Genomic DNA, 25,391 nt, shown 5'->3' with positions numbered 1-25,391 from the left:
GTGGGGCCTCACGGGAGAGCCTCAGCCACCACCTCAACCACAGCCTGGCTGGGGAGGGCAGCGACAACCACCACCAACAACATGGGGAGTCCAGGGCACTGGTTGCTGTAGGGCACCCATCACGACCAATGATGGCAACACGGGGAGGACTCAGAGCAACCTGAGCGCCGTTTCGGCCCCAGCTCTTCCTCCCCAGAACTCTAGCCCTTTCTTGCAGCAAAGCCCCACGTGAGCTTGGGCTTCATCCAGACCTTGGTCTAAGGGCAGCGCAATGGCAGCACCTTCTCCCCCTCGGAGAAGGGGACGTCTCGCAGGGGAGCACCCAGGGAAGCAGCAAGAGCCTCTACCTTGGAGATGCTCCTCGATTCCTCTCTCTTCTTCAGCTCCACGACCTCCTCTTCCTCCTTCTCCTCTCAGCACAGGGCAGATCAACCCACACCCGAAGGGGCGTGCGGCAGCTTCTCGCGCCGAGGGCGGGGCGTTCTGCAGGCTGTGTCGGCTCCGCCCCTGTCCTCATTGGCCGCTGCTCGCCTCTCCCTGCCGCCCATTGGCCGAGCCCGCTGCCCAGGTGTCGCGCTCACAGGGAAAGCAGCGTGGCGTCTCCCGTTGCTAAGCGACGCGCCGCCCCGGGCCCCACCGCCCTGGGGACGCCGCTGCCGCCTGTACCACGTCACACCTCGCGGTGACGTCCGCATCGTGACGCACCGCCTGCACGGCCCAGGGACCGGGCAAGTTTTCTAGCAAGTGCTTGGGTCTGGCAGGAAAAGCTGCAAGAGCCCTGAAGTGACACAGAGCCACCTCTCATCACAAAGAGCACATCAGCATCGGGGTACAGCAACAGCAAGGGGGGGACTCTGAGGGCAGAAGGGAAAATGAGAGATCAGATCCAGTGCTGATGTGATGACGATGTCAGTCCAATCCTGGCCAGGCCAGGCACATGCCGCATCCTAGCGCACCCTTTTCCCAATCCCCCATCTCCCTCTGACCATTAGGAGCCCAGTGAAGACAGCATATCAATCAAAAGCAATTAAGACTATTGAGACAGGAACATCTCCCAGCTTCAGTTTAGCCAACTGCTTTTGGCTTACAGTCAGGTAAGGTTTGAAGTGAGGCCAGAGCATAACTCAGGCTGTGGTCCCCAGTACAACCCAAGGGATGTCAGCACAGTCCTCTGCTCACCGGTGCTGTGGCTCCATGGTTTCTACCCAATACACCCCTGTAAAAGCAAGCCTGAACAGAGTAATGGCACTCCAGAAGCCCTGACCTTGCTCCTGGCAGGTCTGACAAGCAGTCTGAAGGAGAGAGAAGAGCAACACCCCTCATATTTTAACACTGAAAGAGCATAGCTCAGAACAAGGCAGCACCCAGGCATCAGCAAGGACTCCACCCACTTCAGCCCATCCGTTCAGTGATACAACACAGTGCTGTGGTACAGCACCAGGCCAAGATGCCGCAGTACAGGTGGAATAAGTTTTACTGGAATATGTTTGTCTGCCTCAACAAGGAATAAGATCATTCTTATATCATCCTGGAGACAAAGCCCTTCACAAGCAGCCAGTGCTGCTTTCTCAAGTGTCCCCCCCAGCCAAGGATGACTGTCACTCAAGAAAGAAGCAAGCAGCATGCCCTACTTCCCTGTGGAAAAAGGCTGCAAGCTGCCAAGTGAGTCTGGTTACAGCAACAGCCCCATGGTAGAGATGCAGCAGCTGTTCAGAGGGCGCAGTGTTCACAAGAAGCACCAAAAATGAAAAATCCTATGTTTTTTATTGCAGGTCAGTGTTAGTGTTTTGGAGAGCACAGCTGCATTAGAGGCAGATAATGTTCCAAGTCTCCTTCCCCATGAGACTCTGCCTCAACTCATCAGTCCCAGGCAACTCCAGAAACTGTGCCTGGTTTTGCAGTGCAGACAAGTGTTCAAGTGAGGAGGCAGACCTTCGTGTGACTTCCCACTGAAGAACACTAATGATCCAAGGCTTGCAAAATGAAAAGGCCAGCACATTACTAAGCATCCCTTGCCCTGCTGGGAGACACACGTGAGCTTGTTCCCAGCACCCTGACACAAGGATGCAAGCAGCCCTGTGAACAGGTTGCCCTAAGCTGCCCTTTCTGGATGTTCTGCTAACTTAGTTTTGATGAAAGTCCTTGCTCCGCTGTGCAAGAGGTGATAGGCTCCTCAACTGGCAAAGGGCTGCTCTGTGGATCAGCTCTGGCAGCAGCAAGCAGCCCAGCCCAAGTGCCAGAGTGAAGCACTCCCTCCTGTGCTCTCAGGCAAGTCACAGTCAGAACCAGACACCCAAAAGCTGTCTCCTCTCACTGCCCACATGCAGCAGTGAGCCGTCTCTATTCCCTTCTCACAAGCTGACAGCTCCTTCTTTTTTGCTTTTCTTTCCCTCCCCTACAGGGCAAGGGATAACACACTAAAAAAAAAATTAAAGGAACTTAAAAATTCAACACCATCTCATTTCTCCATCTCTCTCAATTAAGATGCAACCCTCCCTGTTGCCAGTGGCCTCTTCTATTCACCTGTAAAGTGCTGGTCAGGTTGATTTTTTTTCTATTAGATCTCATGGCTCAAGACCCTGAAAACTTTCACCCTCCTACAAGAATAAACAGTTGTGTTATGCCTATAATTTATGGTATTGCCTTTTCATGCATATTTCTTTCTCTTGTGGAAGCCAGGACAGAGAGACCACCGGGTCTAGTCATCAACGGTGATGTTGCGAAAGAGGTACGCCATGGACTCGCCATTGTGGATTCGTCGGATGGCTTCAGAGAGGATCAAACTGATATCCACAGTCTTTATCTTGGGGCACTGCAGCTTCTGTACCTCGTGAGGAACTGTGTTGGTTACTACCACCTATGGAGTGCCAGAAAAAAAAGACCATTAGTTGTGCCGCTGATACTGTCGTTGTGCCAATCTTACTGAGCAGCTGTCCTAGATTAACTCCACAAGTAGTGTGTACCTGCTGGTTCACAGTTGGGGGAGAAATCCTTGTATGTTTGAAAAAAGATTAAAATAAATGGTGTTCCCTACATGACAATTTGTTGAGAGTACTGGCATAACCAGCACTCTACAACAGCCAGCTCTGCACAGGCCGACAGGTCCTTTTAGATCACAGGATCTGACATGTTTGTTACTAAGGGTGAGGTTTGAGATCTTATCCTCTTCATGCACCCAACAGGCCAGTATCAGCTGGGGGAGAGGGACAGGCAAAAGGTCTGTACAGTGGGAAAGCGGTTACACACACCCAGCTGTGGTAGGGGAAAGAAGCATCCAGACAGAGATAACCAGTATCTGTGCATTAGGGACAGATACAGATACACCCAGAGAGGCAGATCTGGTCTGAACAACTATTAATCACACACTAAAGTCAGCCTTCCTCCACAGTTCAGAAAGCAGACGCACCTCATCGATGGAGGATTCCTCTATGAGACGGGGGGCATCTGCAGACAGGAGCCCATGAGTGGCCATCACAAAAATCTTGTAGGCTCCGCGTTCTTTCAGGATCTCTGCAGCAGCTACAAAGCTTTCCACATCATCGATGATATCATCCTGAGAAGAAACAGAAATAGCATCAAAATCAGAAGTTTACCATGCCTGCAGGGCAGGAGTGGATCTGCAAGGTACTGCAGCTTTGGCCATGCACACAGCTGAAAAAAAATAATCCCTGGCTACTTCGGCTGCTGTTGAGACGCAAGAACAGCCACGTGCACAACTTATATCTGTGAACACCACTTCCCTAATTTACAGACCCTTTTGCTAGTGTGCAAAAAAACTACTGTCTTGAAAACAAAATTAGTCCCTGCATGTGCACATATTCAAACAGAGCTTAACTTCAGCAAGGTGGGTTTTTTCATGGTGATAGGAGCTGCACGTTGATTACTTACAGTGCAGCATGGCACAGCAACTATAAGAAGCTCAGCAAGTTCTTTTTGGTTGGTTGATTGGTGTTTTTTCAAATGCTTCAGGAGATTTCTCTGCGTGTCCTGGATTTGTTAGGTATTTGCAAACATCTGACATTTGTAGATTGAAGGCAGCAAGAAAGTTTCAGGGCTTAAAGCACTGAAGTACAAAGGGTTTTCAACAGAAAGCCGAAATAACCAAAGCCACCAGCAAAACTGGAGAAAACAGTGATAACAATCACGTCCCTCCTACCCTCTGGGATAAAGCAGCTCAAGAAAAGATACTGGGAGAAAGTGCCCCCCATCAGACTCATACCACAATGATGGCAATCCTTCCTCCAACGTCTCCAACCACAGTTATTGGCGGCTTCTCCTTGGCCATCATCACTAAAGAAGGTGAAAAATAAAGCCCAGGTCAGTTAGCCTTGCATCAAACTGCAATAGCTCCACCACACAAGAGGCTCAGTCCTTAACTGTCTTTTATTGTTGCACAGATAGAGACACGTGCTTTACATTACCTAGTTTATGGGAAATGTCAGTGACTTCCTCTGTGCTCCAGAACAGGACTTGAAAAAGAGGGTGTCTCATGACTGGGAATAATAAACATGAAATGTTTCACCTGCTGGACTCACTAATTCATCTGAAGGATTTGAGACTCACACTGCAGCTTGCTTGCTTTTGCTCACATCGAACACACAAGGATCTTTCAGAGAGTGTAAGGACCTTAATAATACCTGCTCAAGCAAAGAAAGCTTAAGGAAGTCTGCAGAAGCAAAGTTTAGTGAATCTTTTAAAAAGTGTATTAACTGAAAGAGCAGGACAAAATCCAGTTCAAATTCAGTCCTACAAGCTCAGGACAAGCAGCAATTAGAAGTAAAAGTATATATTGAGGAGCTGTGCTATCTCACACATGGTCAAGAGATGAACCAGGAAACAAGGTTCCACTCCCTTCTGGCTCTGCTTTTGCACTGACACGGCTCATGCTAAAACTACACCTGCAACAGGCCTTATCCTGAAAAGTCCTGAAAAACTTCCAGCAGCAGTATTAAAAAATAACAGAGATATGACCTAGGATGCACCGAGTGTGTCCAGATGTAACACAGCCTTCACAGACAACGCATCAAACAGCAATCAGCCTCTGATGCTGGCCAGGGACTTGCTGTCCATAAGCCAAATCTTTTACTTGCCGGAGGGTGCTGGTTTCTACAGTGAATGTGGTACAAAAACTAGCACGGAAAGGACACAGTAGTGGGCATCCAGCTGTCAGTAGGTGATAACCTGGGCTGATCCGACCACTGAAGCAAAGAGGCACATCCAGCATTTTGTAACACTTACCTGGCACACCTGTACCCTCCCCCCCACCCCAGATTTTATGCTTTATACAGGGAGTGCAGCAAAGTGTACTACTGAGGCCCTTTGTACCCCTCCTTTTTGTAAGCTCAGGTCTTGCCAGTATTCTGGCCATGGATACTTCACAAATGCCAAGCAGTTTTGGACACCCTGGAGACAGCAAGATTTTTCTCCTTTAAGATAACCTACTTCCATATGGAAACCCATCTAAAAGGTTTTCTGAACATTGATTTCTGCCTTCCTGGGTCAAAAAAGTCCTATGTGAAACTCCCCATCCTGCACAGCAGGCTGATCCAGTGCTATCCTCACAGCTCATCAGTGCCTGGGAATGCTTAGAGTGCAAGCACAGCTGGGTGAGTCACACTGAGGGATGCGATAAGTGCAATTACAAGGACCACGGCTCTAAACACTGATGTGTAAAGCTGTTTTCACACACAGAACATACCCTCCAGACTGGTTTTCCATAAGCCTAACAAAACTGTATAAAAGGTGTCCAACAGTTCTGTTTTGACCAAAGCTACATTGCTAGGTTTTGCAGTTAAATTCACAGCTACCTTGTTTTTAACAGTTAATTGCTCTTCAAAGCGCAGATCCCCCAGTCTCCCTTGCATTGTTATTTCTCTGTCTCCTATCAAATGCAAAGTCACATCTAAATGTTAAAGGGAACATATTCTTATGAGAAGGAAGAGTACTTGTAATGAACTAGGATAAAGCATCACAGAAGAAAAGCAGACCTTACATTTCAATTACAGGCACTACCTACCAGCTTAGATTAGTTATTAGTTTATTATCTAGCTTGGACAGTAACAAAACTCCTGGTGGGAGTTGTGAAATACCAAAAGGATTACATCTGGCTGCCAGCCCATCCTTCGTGGGCATCCACAAATGAGTATCATTTCTGTTTACAACAGCCAGGTTAGGGAAAACTCTTTTCTAGGCAATGATGAACAGACCTTAGGAAGCTGAAATTCAGCACTATTTTACTGGCAAACACATGAAGTTTCAAGCAAATCAGTATCCTCCCATTCCACAAAGGAAGCAGACACATTCCTTGCTATGCTCAAAGGCTAACACAGCAGTCAGCTACATGAGCAGTGCTTCACATCTCTTGTCTGCTTTTAAATGCTGTATTGCAAGTTTGCTTTATTTTTAAAGTATGGTAGGCAATACGTAGACCTACCCGGATCCTAAAGAGATGTTCTCCCTTTTTCGTGTTCAATTTCCTCTGCAAAGAAAAGAAAAAAAAATTGCAAGCCAAAGATCTACCCACAACCACATCAAATCGCAAGAGAACTTTGATGGCTCCAACGTAATAAGAACTTATACAAGGGTTATTGTGGCGAGTTTCTCTTTCTTCAAAATCTTGGGACATATTAAGACGTGCAAGCCAGAACTGCTACAAGAAGGCGGCTTGAAAAATTATTCAAATAATAAAGCATACATTCCACCCAGACACAAAACTTCTATTTGTGTGTAGACAAAAGAGGGCAACAGAAGTAAGCCACAGATATACTTCTGCCTAGCATAACCCCATGGATTATGTATGAGCTTCGGCTAAAAGAGCTGCTGTGTTTCTTTCCTGGAGAGTCAGAAAAGATGACTGGGGTATCTGTAGCTTCTGAGGGGAAAAAATAAAAAAAAAGAGAAAAAAACAAACTAACCACCATTTTTATAAAACAAGTATATAAAAACACTGAGGGGTGGTGGGGAAATAAGTTCATCAGCCAAACACTCTAACCTGCACTTTCATCATGATGTGAAGAATGTACGCCAAAGTACCACACATTAAAGATGAGATATCACTGGCATGAAGAAACAGCATTCACAGGTGCACAAACCTGTTGCTTTAATCAAGCGCTCAAAAATGAGTTAAGAAATGCTAAAACAAATTGTGTTTGGAGCTGACAGTGTGCACTAAAGTGATAATCGCCAAGTAAAATAATGCTGCATTTACAACAGAGTCTACGAGCAAAGGATTGCTCAAGCACAAACTGATCTGTGAAGAGATAAACCTGGAAGGACAGAAAACATCGCCAAGCCCAGCCTAAGCACAGGAAAGAGATGGGGTGGGGAAGCAGGAACAGACCTACTGTCACTCTGGTTTTTCACCCAAACGCTTCCTTCACGGCAGTTTGCTGGGCTCTGGGTACGCAACAGACTATGAGCTATCTGTATAAGGCACTGAATTTCAAAGCCACGGAAATGATTTAACAGATGGTGCTCCACTCCTTTTCTCCAGGATGAGGAAACATGCAAAGAGTCCACATGCATTTGTTAAAGCACAGCCCCGAGCCAGCTGCAAGCTTTGAGACACAAAGAGCACACAATCAAAGAGAATAACCTCGGAGTGACATCCTGTCTCAAAGGCTCCGATTTCTGGTTTTGAGTGACATGAGCCATTGCTTTGCACTTTAAGAAGTGCAATTGGAGACACCTTTGGCATTTTTCTGTTATGGCTCCATATGCCACCAAATCAGAGTATGGCATCAGGCCACACTATTAGGACAATAAATAAGCAATCACACTGCATAGCACTCATTAATTAAAGGCACTTGCTGTCTACTAGAAAAAGAAAAAAGGTGCATGCCAGGACACAGGAGTCCAGCCAATTCACTAGGAAGCCCAGAAAAAATTGTATAAATCATAAATCACTGCTGTGGGGCTCTGAGGCTGCTCCAAAACACAGGTTTCACCTCTATTCTGGCTGTAACACAACTTCTGGGGACTCTGGACTAGAGTCTAGGGAAGGAAGACAGGATGCTCCACACGGATCTGGTTGTAGCCTTGAGCAGGATGCTCCATGGTTAGCCCCAGACACCCCCAGGAGCACCCCCACTTTCTAACTGCCCAGACAGTAAGGGGTAACTGAGCCAGGCAGACCTGGAGACTGGTTCTGTTTCAACCATCAGAGGTTTTTCTGGGCAGTTTTGGTGTAAGGAAGCGTACAGCTCTAGGTGAATAGTGTGTGTCCTACCTTTCCCAAACAACGACACAGGGACATAGCTGAGCCCTGCTTCACTCTGCCATCAGACCTTACAACCCCAGGGTTGCTGGATGCTATGCACAGCAGGAAGAGCTGATCACGGTTTTGTCTGATGAGTCACTTGAGGTGAGAAGACACTTTTCAAACAACTGAATCAGACCAGAAAGGAGGTGTAGCAGAGAGAGTAAGTACAGACCCACAGTACAGACATGGCCATCCCTAACCCTAGCTGCCCTTTCACCTCTGGCAGAGCACAGCTCCATGTCAGAGACTGCGACACAACCAGGATGCACTAGAACTTTACAGACTGCATTCAGACTGGTATTACCTCAGTGTTCAGCACCTCTGGTAACAGAGCCCAGCTCACTAAAAACCAGGTATCTATTAAGATTAGAAGTCTGGAGAGAAAAGCAACTTTCTGTTGAGAGTTCTGGACAGGCCCACCCCATAACCCACTCCACATCACAGCCCTGACAGAAAGCTACCAAGCCACAAGACTGTTCTACACAAGGCACGTAGGAGTGCAAGGTCAAGCGCTGAGTTTCAGTGGGAGATAAAATAAGAATGTGGTGATGTACAGCAAATTAGTTTGTGTTTGGTTAGCTTAGGACTGACAATGATGTGCCACTGGAATAATTTCTAAACTGGACAAGGGCACATTTCTGTATGAGCTACCATTTACAGGGCCCTTCGGCACCACAAGCTGCCATGGTTAAGCTTTCTTGAAGTGACACGGTTGGAAATAAAAATACAGTCACATCAATGCCCTGGTAGCAGACAAATGTCAGCTGGTGGTATTTTGGAGGACAGCATCCTCTTCAGAGTAGGATGGGAAGGAAAAGGCCAAGAGTAGAGCAAGCAAATTCCTGTTTTGTTGGAAAAGCATGAAAAAAATCCCCTTGTCAGAAGGGGGACAATCAAGATGAAGTCCCAGACTTCATTGCCAAACCCCACCTGTCCCCCAAGGCCCAGGAGGAGTTTCAGCAGCAACATAAGCAGTTTAGCTGATTGTATTATAATAAGTGATGAGTTGGGTAACGTAAACCACCTGCAATCTTACTTGCACTCCCCCAGCTGCCCACAAACTGGTTGAAAGTTCTCCCTCAACTTCAAAAGACAATAGGAGACGCTTATCAGTAGCCCATGCCACTGCCAGCATAATTAAGTTTGGCTGCATGATAACTCCTTACCACATCCAGCAACATGAATTCTTTCCCACGGTCAGTTTTCAGTGCTCATAATTTCTGTTCTACCACCATCTACCTAGAAAGCTAAAATCCTCCCAAAAGGAAGATGGATTTTGATTGTACTGTTGTTGCTTGACTGCTGCTGTTGCAGGAATACGAGCAAACCTAAGAGGACAGCATTTCCCACAAGACAGGCTTCTTCCTTTTTTCTTTGCTCTGTGGTCTCAAACCAGCAGCTTATCAATTGATGACACAGGAAGAAGCTCGGACATGCTCTCCGAGAACCTATTCACCTATTCAGCCTCAAAACCTTGTCAAAATAGACACTGGAACATGATCTCCTGGCCCCAAAGATGTAATTTTCCAGCAGTAACAGTGGCTTCAGCAGCAGGGGAAGAAAAAAGGACAGCCCTCTCCTCCATGCTGGGGCCAGCAGCTTGTCTCAGTGCCTATTCCCACACTAGTTACACTTCTGCATTTCTTTTCTGTTTCAGTATCTTAATGAGTTTTGCTGCCAGGCACTTTAAAAGCACTGCTTCTAGCAGAGGTTTGTCAGTCCAACACTGTTGAGCAGGTACAGCCAAGGGGAATGACGCTCATTCTCTACATGGCCAGAAAGACTTAAACAAAAACCTTCCTCTGTACACTCTCCTACAGCTCGCTGATAGCGATATTTCCATGAGAAAAATTCCACTGGTCCAACAGCCATTATGTTGTTTATACCTACACAGCTACACCAACAGCAATTTCCCACCAAACTTTTCTTCCCCCCTGCCAAAATAAGCAGAGAAGCTTAATCTTACATGGCAGCTCCAGACCAGGATGCACAGTGGCATTTTTGACCATCGGCGGGGAGTGACGTCCATCATCCATGTCCTGCTCTGTGCACTGAGCCTCTCCGTGGATGACTGCTAGTCCGAGCCGTAGTCTCTCTGCATAAGACTGAGCCCTGCAGGACAACCACAGCATGTCAGGAGTATGTCGATGCAACTTCACAGCCCAGTGCAGCAGGCCTCTCCCAGATCACAGAATCATCTGGTCAGAAAAGACCTTTAAGATCATCAAGTTCAACCGGGCAAGCAATGGCTGCACTGCTGTGGCTGTTCCCTAGCAAGAAACTTTACTGGAAGAGACTTTTGATTCTTCCTTAATATCCCAAAGCCCACTCTACTCCCTGACTCCACCACAGAGGTCTCCTGGTGTTCCTCCCTACGCTAAACGCTTTCTGAGATGGTCAGGCACTGCTCAAACTCATGCAGCAAGTCTGATCCTAGCCCCAGGTGAACCACCTACCTCTGCAGCAGCAGGGAATGCCAGAGTTTACTTCAACAGAGTTGGGACTGCAAAATTCAGCTGCCCATCTGCACCACTACAGATGCCCATCCCATTTCCAGCCACAAAGGATATATGGACCACATTGCTGTTCCATTTCTAACCCTCCCATATTTTTCCTGGTGTACTTCCCATCAGCCCAGATCTTTTCCAAGTTACTTTTAACCAGCTAGTAAAGAAGCTATTTACCTTTTAGCTGCATCAGGAGATTTGGCTACAATAACCGCGTTTCTGTAATCTGGAATCTGAATGCGATAAGAAGTTAGTTAAGTAAAGACCTTCTTGCTAGGGAGTAACTGATTTGATACATGGCTGAAGAATTACACCCACTCCCCTTCAAAACAGGCAAAGGTGGGAACACAATGTTTAACCTACCCTGCAGGCACCAGCTGCAGTTACTTCTGTCTGCAGGGGAAGGTCTGAACCCCATGCCCGCTCTCCCCACATGGGGAAGCCTTGCTCTCACCATGTGGGCACAAATCATCGTCTTTTGCATGTGGAAAAGAAAAAACCTCCATGCCCTTCCCCAGCCCTGCTGTGCTCAGCATTCCTCTGCTCAGCCCATGACAAAGTCTATCAATAATTCAGAGCAGGCAAGACAACCACGGCAGAACAAAGGGCAAGGGGAGGCAGTTTAACAGGATTTAAAAGGTGATTAGAGGCAGAGGCATAAACAGAATCTACCAAAAGGTACTAACTCTATAGAGAGAGCAAGCTTATCTTCTGCTTACGGTCAAGAGTTCAATTTCTATCCAGCTACAATCACACAATATAGCATTTTCCCACTTCCCTAAGAAACATGCAGTAGGTACCCCCTATGAAGGAATTAATGAACAGTGATTGACCTAGCCTGACAACACAACCTCTGCGCAAGCAGAGGCCCAATGCTGCTAACACGTTGAGTTAAGACGAGCTGATATATACAGAACTAGAGTAACCTCACTTCTTCCTGTATATACTGGAGCAAGAAAGGGGATGCTCTCAGGTTGTCTACTGGGAAGCTGAAGAAGCCCTGAATTTCCTTTTGATGAAGGTCCATAGTGATAATGTGTGTTAAACCTAAGGGAGAAAAAAAAAAAAAAAAAGATAATTCATTGAGATGACTCCCACATGGCTGGAGATCCTCAAATATCTCCATTTTCCAGACTATTTTAGCTGTTACTCAGACTATTATGTCATGTGATAAAGTAAGCATGAACAGGTTAACAATTCAAAGACATACTAAGAAACAGGCACACAATAAGTCACAGCACTGGGCTGACAGCATATTTCAACATGACACTTCTAGGCCACTTCCCCAGGTACAAGTTACAAAGAAATAAAATTAAGCTGAAGAAAACGAATTTCCCCAAAGCGGCTCCAGGGCTTGGCAGCAAGTCCTCACATCGAGCAGAAGAACGGAAGGAGAGACATCCTCTGGGATGCGCTGCAGTGTCCAAGCCTCTGATGTTGCATCTCCTGTGACACTCACCTGCCTTGGCGAGCATCGAAGCCAGCAGCTTGCAGACTATGGAGCCCCTCTTCCTCATTTTGCTCTGCTTGCTGTAGGGGAAGTACGGGATGACCCCAATGATGTTCCTGGCACAGGACGTCTTCAGTGCATACGCCATTATCAGCAGCTCCATGACAGCAGTGTTCACATCTCTAGGAGATATGAAAACCATTCCAAATATTAGAAGGCGTTTCTTCAGTGCAACTCCTTTTCCTTTTATACCCATACCTCTCTTCACCAAACTTTCAAGCAAATAATGCTACATCTTGCGCTAACGTGTTCAAGTCCCAGATGTAACCGTGTAGCTCCTTCCATCACACCACAGCACATCACAGTCATCTGTTACGTGCACAGGACAAGACTCCAGCACTCAAGAGCTGTGGACTGGAATTTGATTTTCTGTTCTAACATGAGGTGTATGATTTTCCCTTCATCAACACAACAGCAACAAAATTTTTTTCATTTATGCTGGAACAAGTGTCACTTCATACAGTGCACTTTGAAACAAAAGAGTCTTCTAAAGCAGCAGCATACACACAGCCAACACAACCTCATCCACACTGGATTTATTATGGTATTTTTATTTTTAACACTGTGAGGTAGGTTATTTTTTCCACCTTAAGAAATACTGCATTCTGGAGCAGTACAAAGTCCAGACACATCACTTTTGGTGGAGGTCAGCACCTCCACAGTATCTAACTTATCTAGAGATGATGGTAGCAACAGCAGAGTAAATACCAAATGACTTTTACTTGAAAGAAAACAAAATAAAAAAACAATGTAGGCAGAAGAGATCCATAGACCACAGCAAGGAATACGTGTAAACCCTTATTTTCAGTTAGCTTCACCATGATGTCTGAATGTATTAATCGGCATTTTAATTTGTTTTGGGAAAGGAAAAAATAGTCAAATTATTTAGTTCCTTAAAACCAACACCAAGAGACACTGCCTGCATTATCAGAAACAGACTCAAGACTATTTTGAAACTGAAGAACAAGCACTTCAGAGAAGACAGAGGGACAGGCAACCCTCCCACAGCACAGACAACCCCGCCTGGGAGTTTTCAGCATGGACAGCCTCAAATGACACACCATCTCCCTAGACTGGTCCCCAGGAGGACAATGCCAGGGGTGGCTCAGCCATGAAGCCCACAGTGACGGAGCAGGAGCTGACAGGGCCGTATTTCCATGCAGCACCAGAGGAATAAACAGCACAGAGCAGCTGAAAACTCTGCAGAGCTGTTTGGATGTTACCCAGGCGTCACTGGAAGACCCATTTTCCTCACTGTGGGGATGGCCTCCCCAGGAGCTCCCAGATGTCAATTCCTGAGTCTCCGTTTGTGTGTGACCCGTGACAAACCTCCAATCATTTCTCCATTGCTCCCCCTTCCTTCAGAAATCAACCTCCATTCGTGCCTCTTCATTTGCAAGGCTCTGGGTCTCTGTTCTCCCCCCAGCCCCTCCAGCCCTCGTGCACAATGCCATGTACACACAGGAAAGCTTTGTTATAGCTCTGAAGCGCCCAGCCAAGAATTACATAAAACACAGTCCCCTGCCATGTAGGACAACGAGCAAACAAAGAACCGCTTCTTCCCTTCGGTGTTTTAGCTGTGCCAGTGGGGCCACAGGAGGAGAAGATGCTACTATCAGTGTTGTATAAAGACAAAGTGGCCAAGCTTAAGCCTATCTAAAGGTCACCCAAGAAATTCAGTATTTCTCATAATTATTTTTCAAATTATTTTTTTTTAATATATGTATTCACATGGAAAGCCGATCCGAGAATAAGACTGCTCCTGGAAGAGAGGATTACCAGTGATTTCAAAAAGCACCAGCAGTCCTGGTGCTGCCGTGGGACACTGCTAGCCACATGGATGGAGAATTTACTGGTGGTGGAGCACCTCTCAATATTCACACAGGACCCCACGCTGGACTCCAGGAAGCTCCTGCAGACCAGCCAGCACAGGCACTGTGCAGAAGCAGATGTGCCTGTCCATCCAGCAGAGCCCAGGGTGGGTGGGCTGGGGGGACATCTGTGGTAGAAGCCCAGCCACAGCATCTCCAAAACAGGTACTCAGGAGAGCACCCCAGCCTCCCTGCTGCCCTCCCACACCCTGCCTTGAAGCTGTGCTCGCAGTTGCTGCTGGAGAGCCTGAGCCAAGACCACACACGGGGACTGTCAGCTCATTACCAGGACATTACAGCTCAACCGTCCCCCACGCCCTACTTACCACCCCCTCCAGCAGCCTGGAGCCGCCCTCGCTGCTCCCCATCCCCGCTTGAGCCGTCCCTGGAGATCCCTGTTCTTGGGGCTGAGACCAACACTCAGCACTAAGAGACTCCCTTCACTTTTAGTACATCACTTTATCACCAACTCTTTCGTTCTTCTGCAGTCTACACATGAGTTGTTTGGTTTTCCCCTCATACAAATGCTAGTCCATACACCAACAGTCTTGGATGATACCTGTTTTTACAACTATTTTAGTTCTGCTGTATGCTTTTTGGACAGGGAGCTTGTTTCAAATATTCAGGTCTTTCTGTTCTCTCTCTGTGCCTTTAAGACGCAGACTGTAAATTCACACTGCAGCAAAACAAGGTTGTTTCCCCCCTCTACTCCTCTCCTATTAAATCCTAATATTCTGTTTCCTTTTCAAACAGCTACTGAATGCAGAAGTCATACTCTCAGATTATTCAACACAGTTGTTTTTACTCTCCTGGAAAGCTCCCTGAAACCCACTGCAAAATTGAGATGCCCTTGAACCTGTCCTCTCAAGCAATGCAGCAAGGCACAGCTGCAGCTAAAGAATAAAAAGTGACTAAGTTGCACCATGGTGGCTCCTCACCTGGAGAGTCTTGAACTTTTTGGCTAAAAAGGATCAATTTCTTGCCCCATAACATTGAATTCAGTTTATGGAAAAACAAGGGGATCAACAAATCAAAAGCAGGGGGAGGTTTTCCCCTCCCAAAACTACTGCTGTCCCTAATGCTAGTTCTCTCTCTCTGAACACCGTACCCGTTTAATGTTTACACAGCTCTCAGTTACAAGTTATTTCAGAGAACTCTCTCAGGAGGGAGAACAGAATGGCACTATTCACCCGAAACATAATCCTGCATCAGTGGATTTTGATCTCGCAGAGATTTAGTTGCTCCCTGAGGGAGGAAACACTTGGACCATCTCTTTGGAGAGAGGTGAAATCTAGGAAAATGTCTCAGCCTGCAAGAGGAACTCTAGGAGTGAGCGAGCTGGTCTTGTAGTCCTACTGACCTCTCTAATAACAGGCCAAGCATTACAAAAAGGAAATGCACTTGAATTCTCACTGGGCTCTATTTCTTTGACAAGCAAGGAAACATTCTGTTTCAAGGGTATTCTGCTACCTGCTTGAGCTCTGGTACTTACGATCTCCAAGATCTGAGCAGAATTTGGTAATGTGGAAAAAGCTATCAGCGCAGAAATATCCTTGTTTCTCTAACTGTGCAAAAGGCACGCTATCAATACCTTATCTCTAAACCAGCCCCTCCCCTGCTCATAGCTGGTCTTCTTGCAGTTATCATTTGTATACAGTCTCCCTCCCACCTTCTGCTAGCTTTTCCATACCAATATGATCTCTCTACACTCTTCCTCAGCCAGCAAAGGGCCAGGCTGCTGGGGTTAGCAGCTGGTTTTCTAGGCCCTTGGTTACTTGCAGAACTTTGTTTTACTCTTACACGAATGCTAGAATGGCATAAAAATAGAAAAAACAAACAGGCCCAGTTAAGAACAGGCCCAACATCAGTAAGAACTATAAAAGTACAGGAGGGAAGCTACAAGTTTCCACCTGAGTTCAGTTTCATATCACTACAGTAAAAGGGGAAGAGTAACCCAGCCTATAACAAAACCAACAGCTGCCGTTTGTTGCTGGCGCTGCTGCTTGGTAATTGGAAGGCAGAGGAAATTACACATCTTGAAATGGAAATGCCAGTCAGAAATCACCAGCACGCAGACCAGGGATGCTTCACTTGAAGCCATCAGTCATACTTGTTCTTGCCTCAGGTGACATGTAAGCTATTTGATGGGAAGCTTCTCAGTCTGCTGTGGTGTAAGCGATCCTCTGGGAATTTTAACAGCTTAACACTATGTGGTATCTTAAACGCAATGACAACACTGGAAAGAGAGTGGTTATCACACTGGCTAACACAAAGCAAACCTATTGAACAGTTTGCTGAACCAGAAACTCAAAGCATCTCACAGCTGTAAAACTGAGCCACAAGTCCCTTACCTGGGGATTGTCTGTATGATGAAGATATCCTGTCCACGGACAGACTCTTTGATTTCAACTCTTGTTTCTGGAGAGGATTGAAAACACAGTCAGATTTGTTTCCAAAAAATGTTTGTTTACATCACATTTACAGTGATAACACATCAAGTTTTAGCAGCAACTTTGCCCACTGGCCAGGGCAGATGAGGACTTGCTTTGCTCTGTGTGCACATACACCCACTACACACATGCAGCTGAGACTAGTGGATTTTCCAAAGGCTGGTCCAGGGAAGTAAAGAGCTGGCACAACAAACCAATGAGTTGTATTTACAGTGCAAAACCAGGCTGAATGGCTGTTCTCTTACATGGAGAAGACAATTACCTAACTCTCAATGAGAGATCCTTTTCACTTCTCCATGCTGAGTGCTGAAAGCTGTCAATACCACATTCATTAGTGAACAATGAACTACCCAAAGCAGAAACACATTCAGTACTTACTAAGAAGGTAACTTGGCTCTTTTGCAGCTTACCAGGGGGGCAGCTCTGTACAGGCTGGATAGCCAAATGCAACCCCAGCAGCACAGAGTTCAATGGGAGAACCCTCCAGCTTCACTACCAAGGTTGAGACATTTCAACACTGACACAAGCTGGAAACCTAGGTCTCTGCTGAACACAATTCCTACAGTTCCAGGTTCAAATGCAAAAGCCGAGCCCCAAAGCAGCAAAGCCAGAGCAATGACATCAGGTTTCCCGAGGTACCCATCTTAGCTACTCATTTCCCACACAGTTGTGAACTAGAGGGCAGGGCTAAATGAGAGAAAGATCTGCCCAGCTACCAGATTCAAAGTCGAATTGCCTGGGCACTGCCATTAACCTAAGGGACTCTGCTGAAAGCACTGATTTTCTGCGCAGCGATGAAGAATGGCTTCAGACCTTGTAGCAAGCAATCTGATTTAAAACTAACTCCAAAGGGCAGCGAGCTCTCACCAGCATGAACGCAACAACCAACCCAGCCACAGCACACAGCCACAACCACACAGCCACAACAGCTTACACATCGCTCGGCCCGCTCTGGCTGTAAGAGTGGCAGCACTGTCAAAAACCCTCATGCCAAGCCAGCGCCGTTTCCATCCCCTTCTCTCGCCTGTATCAGCTCTCTCAGGTTCTAGTCTTTCTTGCAAATAAGGCAACTCAGATCTTGAAACAGTAAATGACTGTTAGCCAATATCCTTGTGTTTTAGCCCAGCACCTGAAAACGGACACTTGCTACATTTACAGACATGGAAGCAAGCTCCAAGAGGCACGGTCCTCAGCACAGCCCTGAAGTTGCACTCTTTAAAGCAAGAGGACAGGTCCTTGCTGGGGCAGCTGTAAGCTGCCCGTGGCAGGGAGAGCTGGGAGAAGGGGATAATTTAAAAGTTTGCAAAGCAGACTTTGAAAGCAGACCATTCATTTTAAACTTGGGAGACGTTCTGTTAAGCACAAGAGCGTGTAAGATTATGTAGCAGCTAACTCTCAAGGTAGGACTCTCCTTTAGATGAGAGTTAGCTGACAAAATGAGTTAGACAAACGAGATAACAGGGACCACATTTAATTGCTTTGTCCAAAGTCAGACGCAGTGGTTCAGCACTGTCAGGAGCAGCAGTAACGTCACAGCTGGATCACTTTAGAAGATGGGTTTGGCCAGTGGAGCTACCCAGTATTTCTAAGATTACCTGAAAACAGGTTTGCGAGTAGTAAAGAGTTCTCTTACCTCCATTGGTTTCCTGGTACACCACAGATTTCCCCAGCTCAGCACCGAGACGCCTGGAGAGAAAACAAATGAAATTAAAAATGGAAGAACCCAACAGTTCATGATCCAAAGCAGAGACCAGACCAACCACTACACACCAACAGACCACCACATTCCTTAACAGCGAGCTGAGTGCACCAGCCAGGCTGCAGAACTACACGTCCTCCCCTTCCCTGGGTGTTTCCATGCCCCCGAGGTCCCCAGGACACACTGATCTGCAGCAGGTCAACACTGCACTTAGAAGAGCCAGTGTCCGTATGATCAACCAGAGACAGTGTCTCCTGCAAAGAACAACTTGCTTGGCCTGTGCAAGGCCATCTGAGGTGGATCTGCTGTGGAACTGAACATTAACAATGTACTCAGACTTGATTATTGGCAAATGAGTCACTTTGACTCCCACATCTTTTTTCCCTCGCAAACCTTCCTTCTGAAATAACCCAGCTGATTGAAGAGATTTTAACTTTTAAAAAGTTCTGATTTTTTTTTTCAAATTACTCCTTCCTCTTCTCAAATGTCAAACCTACAACACTGATCACAACAAAGATTACAGTCACCCCCTTTTTTTAAAAAAAAAAAAATCTCTTTTATATAATAAAGACTAACTTCGAAGAGCATTTTAAAAGGCTCCAAAAGGCAGAGTTTTCCCTCAGGTGACACTTCCGTATTTAACTGTACTGACAAGTGATCCATTAGTAAGTGTTTAGAGCCACGTGTGCTTTAACCATGAGCCTCAGCTGAGAGGGGTGTGTGGCTGCAACTCAGGTGGATGGAGCACTGGGCAAATCCCTCCTTTTGTCTGGGGTCTGCTCAGTGGCTGTGCCCATGCACTGCATTAGGAAACAGTTTATGCCTGCAAAATACCTTTGTTCGACACATCAATTACAGTGGTAGCTTCCTGTCTGCACGCATACCCTATTTACCTGGACACACCCCAAAATTGTGCAAATCAACTAACCCTAAATAGAGCCCGCATCTGTTGCTGGATTTCCCCCGCTCTCCTGCCTGCAGCAGTCAGTTTCTCTCCATCTCCTTTGCCACAGACTCAGCCTTGCACTTCAGTTGTCACAAAGATTCATTTTTCAGAAGTCAAGGAGTGAGACAGCCCTGCACTGCCATGTTCCTGGTCCACCAGCAACTGCTGGACCCAGCTATGAGCCCACAGCTAGAAGCTGGCCTGGAAAGCATGCCCAGGACAGCTGCAATAACAGATACTCGAATGCAACGTGATATATTTGCTTAGCTGGCTACAAGGCACGTATTTGGCACACACGTGCTCCTGATTGCGTGTCTGGCAGCACGTTTGGCCATGGCTGGGGCTGGTGAGGGAACTCCCACATCGTGAATCATATGTGTGAGATTGTAACAGGCCAGCTCAGGTACCAACTGCAGCATCACCCAGGGATCGTCCAGCCCAGAGCAACCAAGACACTCAAACCTCTAATTTGGCTCCTCTCACCAGCTCCGCTGGGTTAAAACTCACAGCTGCAACACAAAGGCATCTTCAGTATCTTCAAAAAAGAGAGCTGGCAGCTGGTCAAGCAAAGGCAATGCAGGGACCCCAGGGACAGACACGCAGTAAAGGTGAGTTTGCAGATGGGATTCTGCTGCCTTTCCTGATGACAGTCAGGGGTTTGCAACCACTAAGCTTTGGCCTAATCACTGCCAAGGCACCCAAGTCAAAACAAGCTCAAGAATCACACACACACAACAAACCAGTGCATGTGGGGAAATGTTTAATGACTCACATTTGTTCCTCCATAACTGCATGGCAAGTTTTGCAAGCTCTCCTTGGAGGCACGTGTACCCTGTCATCACTGCAGACAGCACATTCCTACCTCACTATTGGAAAAAAAATCTTCATTAACAAGACTGTGCAAGTGTCTTTAGTAAACCCTGCAGCCATGGCAGGAGAGAAGGCTTCAGACCCAGCCCAGCCAGACACATTGCAGCAAAACAACCCTTAGAGACGGCGCTTTCAACGCTAAGCAGTGGCGAACAAACACAGCAGAGGTTTGTGATGCTCTGTGAGGACGTAGCTGGCAAGAAGAAACCCGAGCCTGGTGCTCCCCTATTCAGACCATACAGCAGCAATGCAGTTTCTGTGCTGCTGAAACAAGAAATCAGAAAGGCGAGGTTGCTCCCCAGTGGAAATAGGGACCCCAAACAGCTCAGCTTGTCAAACCTGGGCGCAGACAGCAGCACAAGAGGCAGTCAGCAGCTGCCAAGTCAAAGGAACGAGCAGCAGTGGATTGCTCTGCTCAGACAATAAATCCCATTTCTGCTCCAACTGCTGACTGCCAGTAAACAAGAGGAGCGGCAATGGGATGGATCTGAGATAAAACAGCCCATAAAAGTCACACATCAACCCTGCCCGCAGCGCTCTGCAGTCCCACGAGCTGCAGGCAGGGCAGACGGACAGGCAGCTCCACCAAAGCTGTTCAGGTATGTTCACCTGAGGGGCACACCTGCCACTAAATCCCTTCCCGAAGGCTTTGCGTAAGCTGAGACTTCAGCCAGCAAAGGAGTCCCATAAAACCTTGACTTAGCCAAGGCTGTTAAAGAGGGGACTGTGCAGCTCCTGTTGAAAAGCACCAAATTCCACAGGACTTGTGTCCAAGGAGATCTGCACAGAAGTCAAGGGCAGGGCACAGCTTTAGCCACCAGGCAGCCTGGGAGCAACTATTTGTATCAAGGTTCAAAGATAAATACCCCCTTCAGTCGCCTTTTCCCTTTCCCCCTCCATTCCCAACTCTTTTCTCCCTAAATCCTCTCTATGCGGAAGCATCCCCAAGTAAAATGAGCTCCATCATCACAAGCCCGGCAGTATAGGTGCTGTATTTGGTTATGGGGAGGTGGGGGCCTTTGCCGATCCTGAAATGTTTAAGACTGGAGAATGGTCAGGCTCATTTTACAATATTTACAATATCTTGTGGATACAAGAGTGTTTATAAAAATCTGTCTCAAATTCACAGCCTAAATGTGACCAGCCCACAAGTCACCTACAGTTTAATGAGGAATTGACACACTGCAGTATTTTAGGAAATGCCACGAGGTTGTATTAGACTGCATTTCAAAATGCTCCTCTGCAGACTGGCAAAAAGCACTGTACCAGGCCCTCCGGGCAAACGGCTGTCAGTAAGAGAGACACGATGTTCAGCTGGATTCAAGAGTTCATCTGCAGTATTTCACGCCATCAAAGCATGTTTCAGTACCACTGGGAAGGGCTCTCAGCCCAGGCTGCGTTTCCTTCTCCCACTCTGTGACAAGCACCTAAAAGACATTTGCAAAGTTATCTGTGAAGGAAGCTTCCAGTCAGCTCACAGAGGAAACATTCAATCTGAAGAGAAATCGGCACAGTGCTGAAAGCCTTGGCTATGACATGATTTTATTTCTGCATCACCTTCTTCATCACAAACATGTGCACTGGTCTCAGCTCTGCAAACACCCAACTCTCCCACACCTGTGGGCTCCACAAACCGCTGCAGAATCCAGACAGAGCTCAAGCTGACAGCAGAGGATCTGCTCCATGCTTGGCCATGGCCAAAGCAAAGCACTGCCTGACACTGAATTGCTTTTCAAACTTAAGCAAATCTTTAAATAAAGATCAGTCAACTGGTCTGGCTAGCACAGTGGCAGCTCTGTGGTGTATTTCCTAATCTCCCACACCAGGAACAAACAAGGAAAGGGAAAGGAAACAGCAACTTCCTGCATACAAGGCAGTAGCCTCGTTAAAATATCCTTGTAACTACCTGAGCCCCCCTTTACCTCTCTCATCCACCCAGCACAACTGGAGAGTTGGAGAACAGTCCCTGCTGCTCATCTCCCACTTGTACCCAAAGCCACCCAGCACTTGCACCGCTTGTTCCAGCCACGCCAAAGCCATGGGGCTGAACTACCTGTAAACACAACGTGGATTTTCCTCTACTCCTACCAGTCTCCTCCTCGTGAAGGAGCTTCCCCTACACCTGGCACTGGCCAGCACAGAAGGCTCTTGCACAAAGCCAATCTCCTCGGCTGTGTTACATGCTCCATCCAAGTCACACAGAAAATCTCAGAGTCCAACTGCTCCACACACTTTGCTGCCCCTGCTCCAGTGCAGTCTCTTGCCTGTAACCCTCCCCAAATGCACTACTTTTTACTTGCTTGTTCATTTCCCCTGGCTAAAATCCTTTAATGCGGTTTCACCCTGTATATCTTCGTCTCCTGCCACAGTGCTGCATCTTCCGAGATGGAGGAGGTTGCTGCTACCTCCTCTACTCTTGCAGCACTGCATGAGCTCTTTCCAGAAGCCGTGAACAGGGTTTGGAGATGGGGGAGAGCAGCAACATGAGGTTACCAAGATCCGGCTGCCCTGTGCCATCTTCTCATGTGCTGTCTTTTGCCACCACAACCAAACGAGGAAGGCTCACGTTACTCTTCCTCCATCCCATCGGAAATGCTCCTTCCTTCAGCTGAGGAAGGTCGCTGTGAGTCCTAACACATCATCTCTTCCAAAAACAAAGCATTCACAGAAAGCATCACCCTGGTTTCAGTGCCATGTAGAGGGCTCCCTATGAGCAGAGATCAGAACACAAGGCTCCATCTTTTCCTCATTACTCCACATCATTTAGGCTTATGGCATTGGTTTTATTTTTAGATCACCAGCGTTTTCCCTGCTGCAAACCAAATGAACATCTAGAATACTCACATCCACAGTCTGCACCGAGTGTACGATAGTATCGCGTCCTAGATAACGCAGACCTGCAGGAGCACGGGGGAAGCATTAGCAAGTTTCAATCAGCAATCCCCTCCAACCCAAACACATGAGCAGGGACTGGAATGTAAGATTTGTGCCCTCTGTGCCAAACACCGCAGTCAGAGAGAGATCTAGGTGCATCTGTTGGACTTCAGAGACTAAAAAGACTTGCTAGACCTCCCTCCTTCCTCCCCCAGCAGCACACAAGGCCCGTTAGGGATCAGCACTGGTCACAGAAATTATCTTTCTCTCCTGCAAATGCAGCTTGTAATCAGGTGCCAAGTGTCCTAATTACAGCAGGAGGTTTTTTCCACGTGGGAAAGAATTTTAAGAAAAATCCTTCTCAACTAAGTGAGCACACAGTTTTATTTATGTTTCAGTGGTCCTGAATCTAAGGAGCATCTTTTGTTATTTACAATTTCAAAAGGTATTTGGTTCTCAGAAGCCAGCACCGTTTCCTCTCCCTGGCAGACGCTAACATCAACAAAAACTCAGAAAACTCAAAGTAAAAGTCAGACAAACCGTTTAGTCACTCATCCTATCATCACAGGAGAATGTCCAATGGGAAATTGTAACGATAGGAAGCGTGCCAGAACGCCACACTCAGAGCCTGAATCGAAAGCAACTCTGGAAGTTTTGCCTTAGATGAAACAAGGAGACTGAGCAGCTTTTGGGAGTCTGTGTCACACCACTCCTCTCCAGGCTTGAGATTTTAAAAAAGGATCAGCCAGGACTCCTCAAGTATTGATTTTAACATCATACCTACGGAGCCTGGATGGACTCAAGGGGCCCTACTCCTAATACTGTGTGTTGTTTTAAAGTTCTTTTACTGCCTATACTAAAGGTCATAAAAAAACCTTTAAAAACAATGCACAGTATTAGAGGACAGACTCACCCTTGTAAGACCGCTCCACCGCTATTAAAAGGCACAACTGACCTCCCCAGCAAAGCACAGGCTGGGATGTGACACAGAGCGAAAGCCAGCAGCCACACATCTTTTGCGACCTTAAAAAACAAGGGATGCATTACAAACGTGGTGAAACAGCCCCCGAGCTCCCAAGGAAAGGCAGTGCGAAACCACTGCACCAGAGGCTGAAAATACGCAGGGATACTTGGAGACTTTTTACTGTGGACAAATCCACAGTAAATGGCTCCAGATTTTGCACCCTCCTCCAAGGAAGGGTGCTGCTCTTTTGTGTATGGCACTTTACACTCCTCTGCTTCAGAGCGGTCACTACTCCTATTTTACATACAATAAAGGTACAGGTCTTTAAGTCTTAGTTTCAGCAGCTGTCCCACACTGTTGTGCTCATTCCACCACCGGAGCATCCAACTTCTTTGCTGATTGTCAGAGCCAAGGCAAAAAGCTCACACTGCCTCTATTAAAAGTTTATTTCGTGAAGGACACCCAGGAGGCCACTCTCTGGATCCTGCTGTCATTCACCCTCAGAGCATCACTGAGAACCATGCAGAGGGTTACAGCAGCCCATCACGCAGCCAGCTGTGTGCGCCACAGCCCGAGGAAGCCTGCTCTGTGTCTCTTCTCATTGCATCTTCCAAAAAAAGTGAGTTATTTTTAAGACAAAGAGCAGAGAATAAAGATTGCCCATTTGCTCTTTCAGGCCTGAGAGCTTGGAGCCCGTCCCCAGGGGATGTCCTGTTATGTTCTGCATTGACGCAACAGGACAAGCCTTGTAAAGTCATGGCCCATCTGTTGCAGCAAACCTTACTTTTTTATACAGAGAGACTTTATTTTTAGAGTTGTATCAGTAAAAGCAAAGTGATACGAAACTAACCAAATATAGCAAAAACTACACCAAAAAAAAACCTAAACCTTTCCACTCCCAAACACAGGGATTTCCCTCTCTGCTTCACACCCAGAGAGGTTCATCGCTACTATCCAACACACATCCCATCAACACCAGCAATCCTAGCCAAACAGCCAAGTCAGCTTCGAGGAGATAATCCATGTGAAGGATTGAACACGCTGTTTGTGGAGCTAGCTGGACAAACAGCAAAGTGTTCTTGCAGTTTAAGGTGGTAGCACACCTGTATTTAGTAATGTTTCTAATTTAAGCACACCCTTGAAGACAGGAACAGGCAGTGAGGATGCCATCTGCTGTGGCAGGCAAACAAGCACCGTGTCACCTCGATTTTGGGAGCTGCTTCCTATGAACTGTAGTTTAGAGGAAGCAGAAAGGAAACCCAAATCCCACTTTAGGATGACAGCTCCTCAGTACGCAGATCCCTGTTTCCTAGAAAAGTGCCTTCGGCTAAGAGTGCCTGTGCACCAGGTACCCTAGTTTGAACCAAGCTAATTCAAAACAAAACATCTGGAAGAAATTTGGTGCTGCTGTGTGCACCAAGAGCCTCATTTCAGAGCTAG

At 46.9% G+C, this 25,391-nt stretch overlaps 1 protein-coding gene across 1 annotated transcript in view; it reads right to left on the bottom strand.

Moving 5' to 3' along the window:
• Positions 1–2,379: 2,379 nt before the first annotated feature.
• The window catches only part of PRPSAP1 (phosphoribosyl pyrophosphate synthetase-associated protein 1), a 23,839-nt gene continuing 827 nt past the window's right edge, over positions 2,380–25,391 (bottom strand). Inside the window, exons 2-10 of the mRNA XM_010191637.1 lie at positions 18,232–18,284; positions 16,500–16,566; positions 12,227–12,399; positions 11,699–11,814; positions 10,945–11,000; positions 10,227–10,372; positions 4,220–4,290; positions 3,407–3,553; positions 2,380–2,857 (exon numbers count right to left, since the gene is read on the bottom strand). Of these exons, the coding sequence (XP_010189939.1) occupies positions 2,699–2,857; positions 3,407–3,553; positions 4,220–4,290; positions 10,227–10,372; positions 10,945–11,000; positions 11,699–11,814; positions 12,227–12,399; positions 16,500–16,566; positions 18,232–18,284 (988 nt within the window). The 3' untranslated portion in view covers positions 2,380–2,698. The remainder of the gene's footprint in view (positions 2,858–3,406; positions 3,554–4,219; positions 4,291–10,226; positions 10,373–10,944; positions 11,001–11,698; positions 11,815–12,226; positions 12,400–16,499; positions 16,567–18,231; positions 18,285–25,391) is intronic.

This window comes from Mesitornis unicolor, unplaced genomic scaffold (assembly GCF_000695765.1).
Source record: "Mesitornis unicolor isolate BGI_N332 unplaced genomic scaffold, ASM69576v1 scaffold47289, whole genome shotgun sequence".
Taxonomy (NCBI): domain Eukaryota; kingdom Metazoa; phylum Chordata; class Aves; order Mesitornithiformes; family Mesitornithidae; genus Mesitornis; species Mesitornis unicolor.
This window is presented reverse-complemented; position numbering and strand designations above follow the sequence as displayed.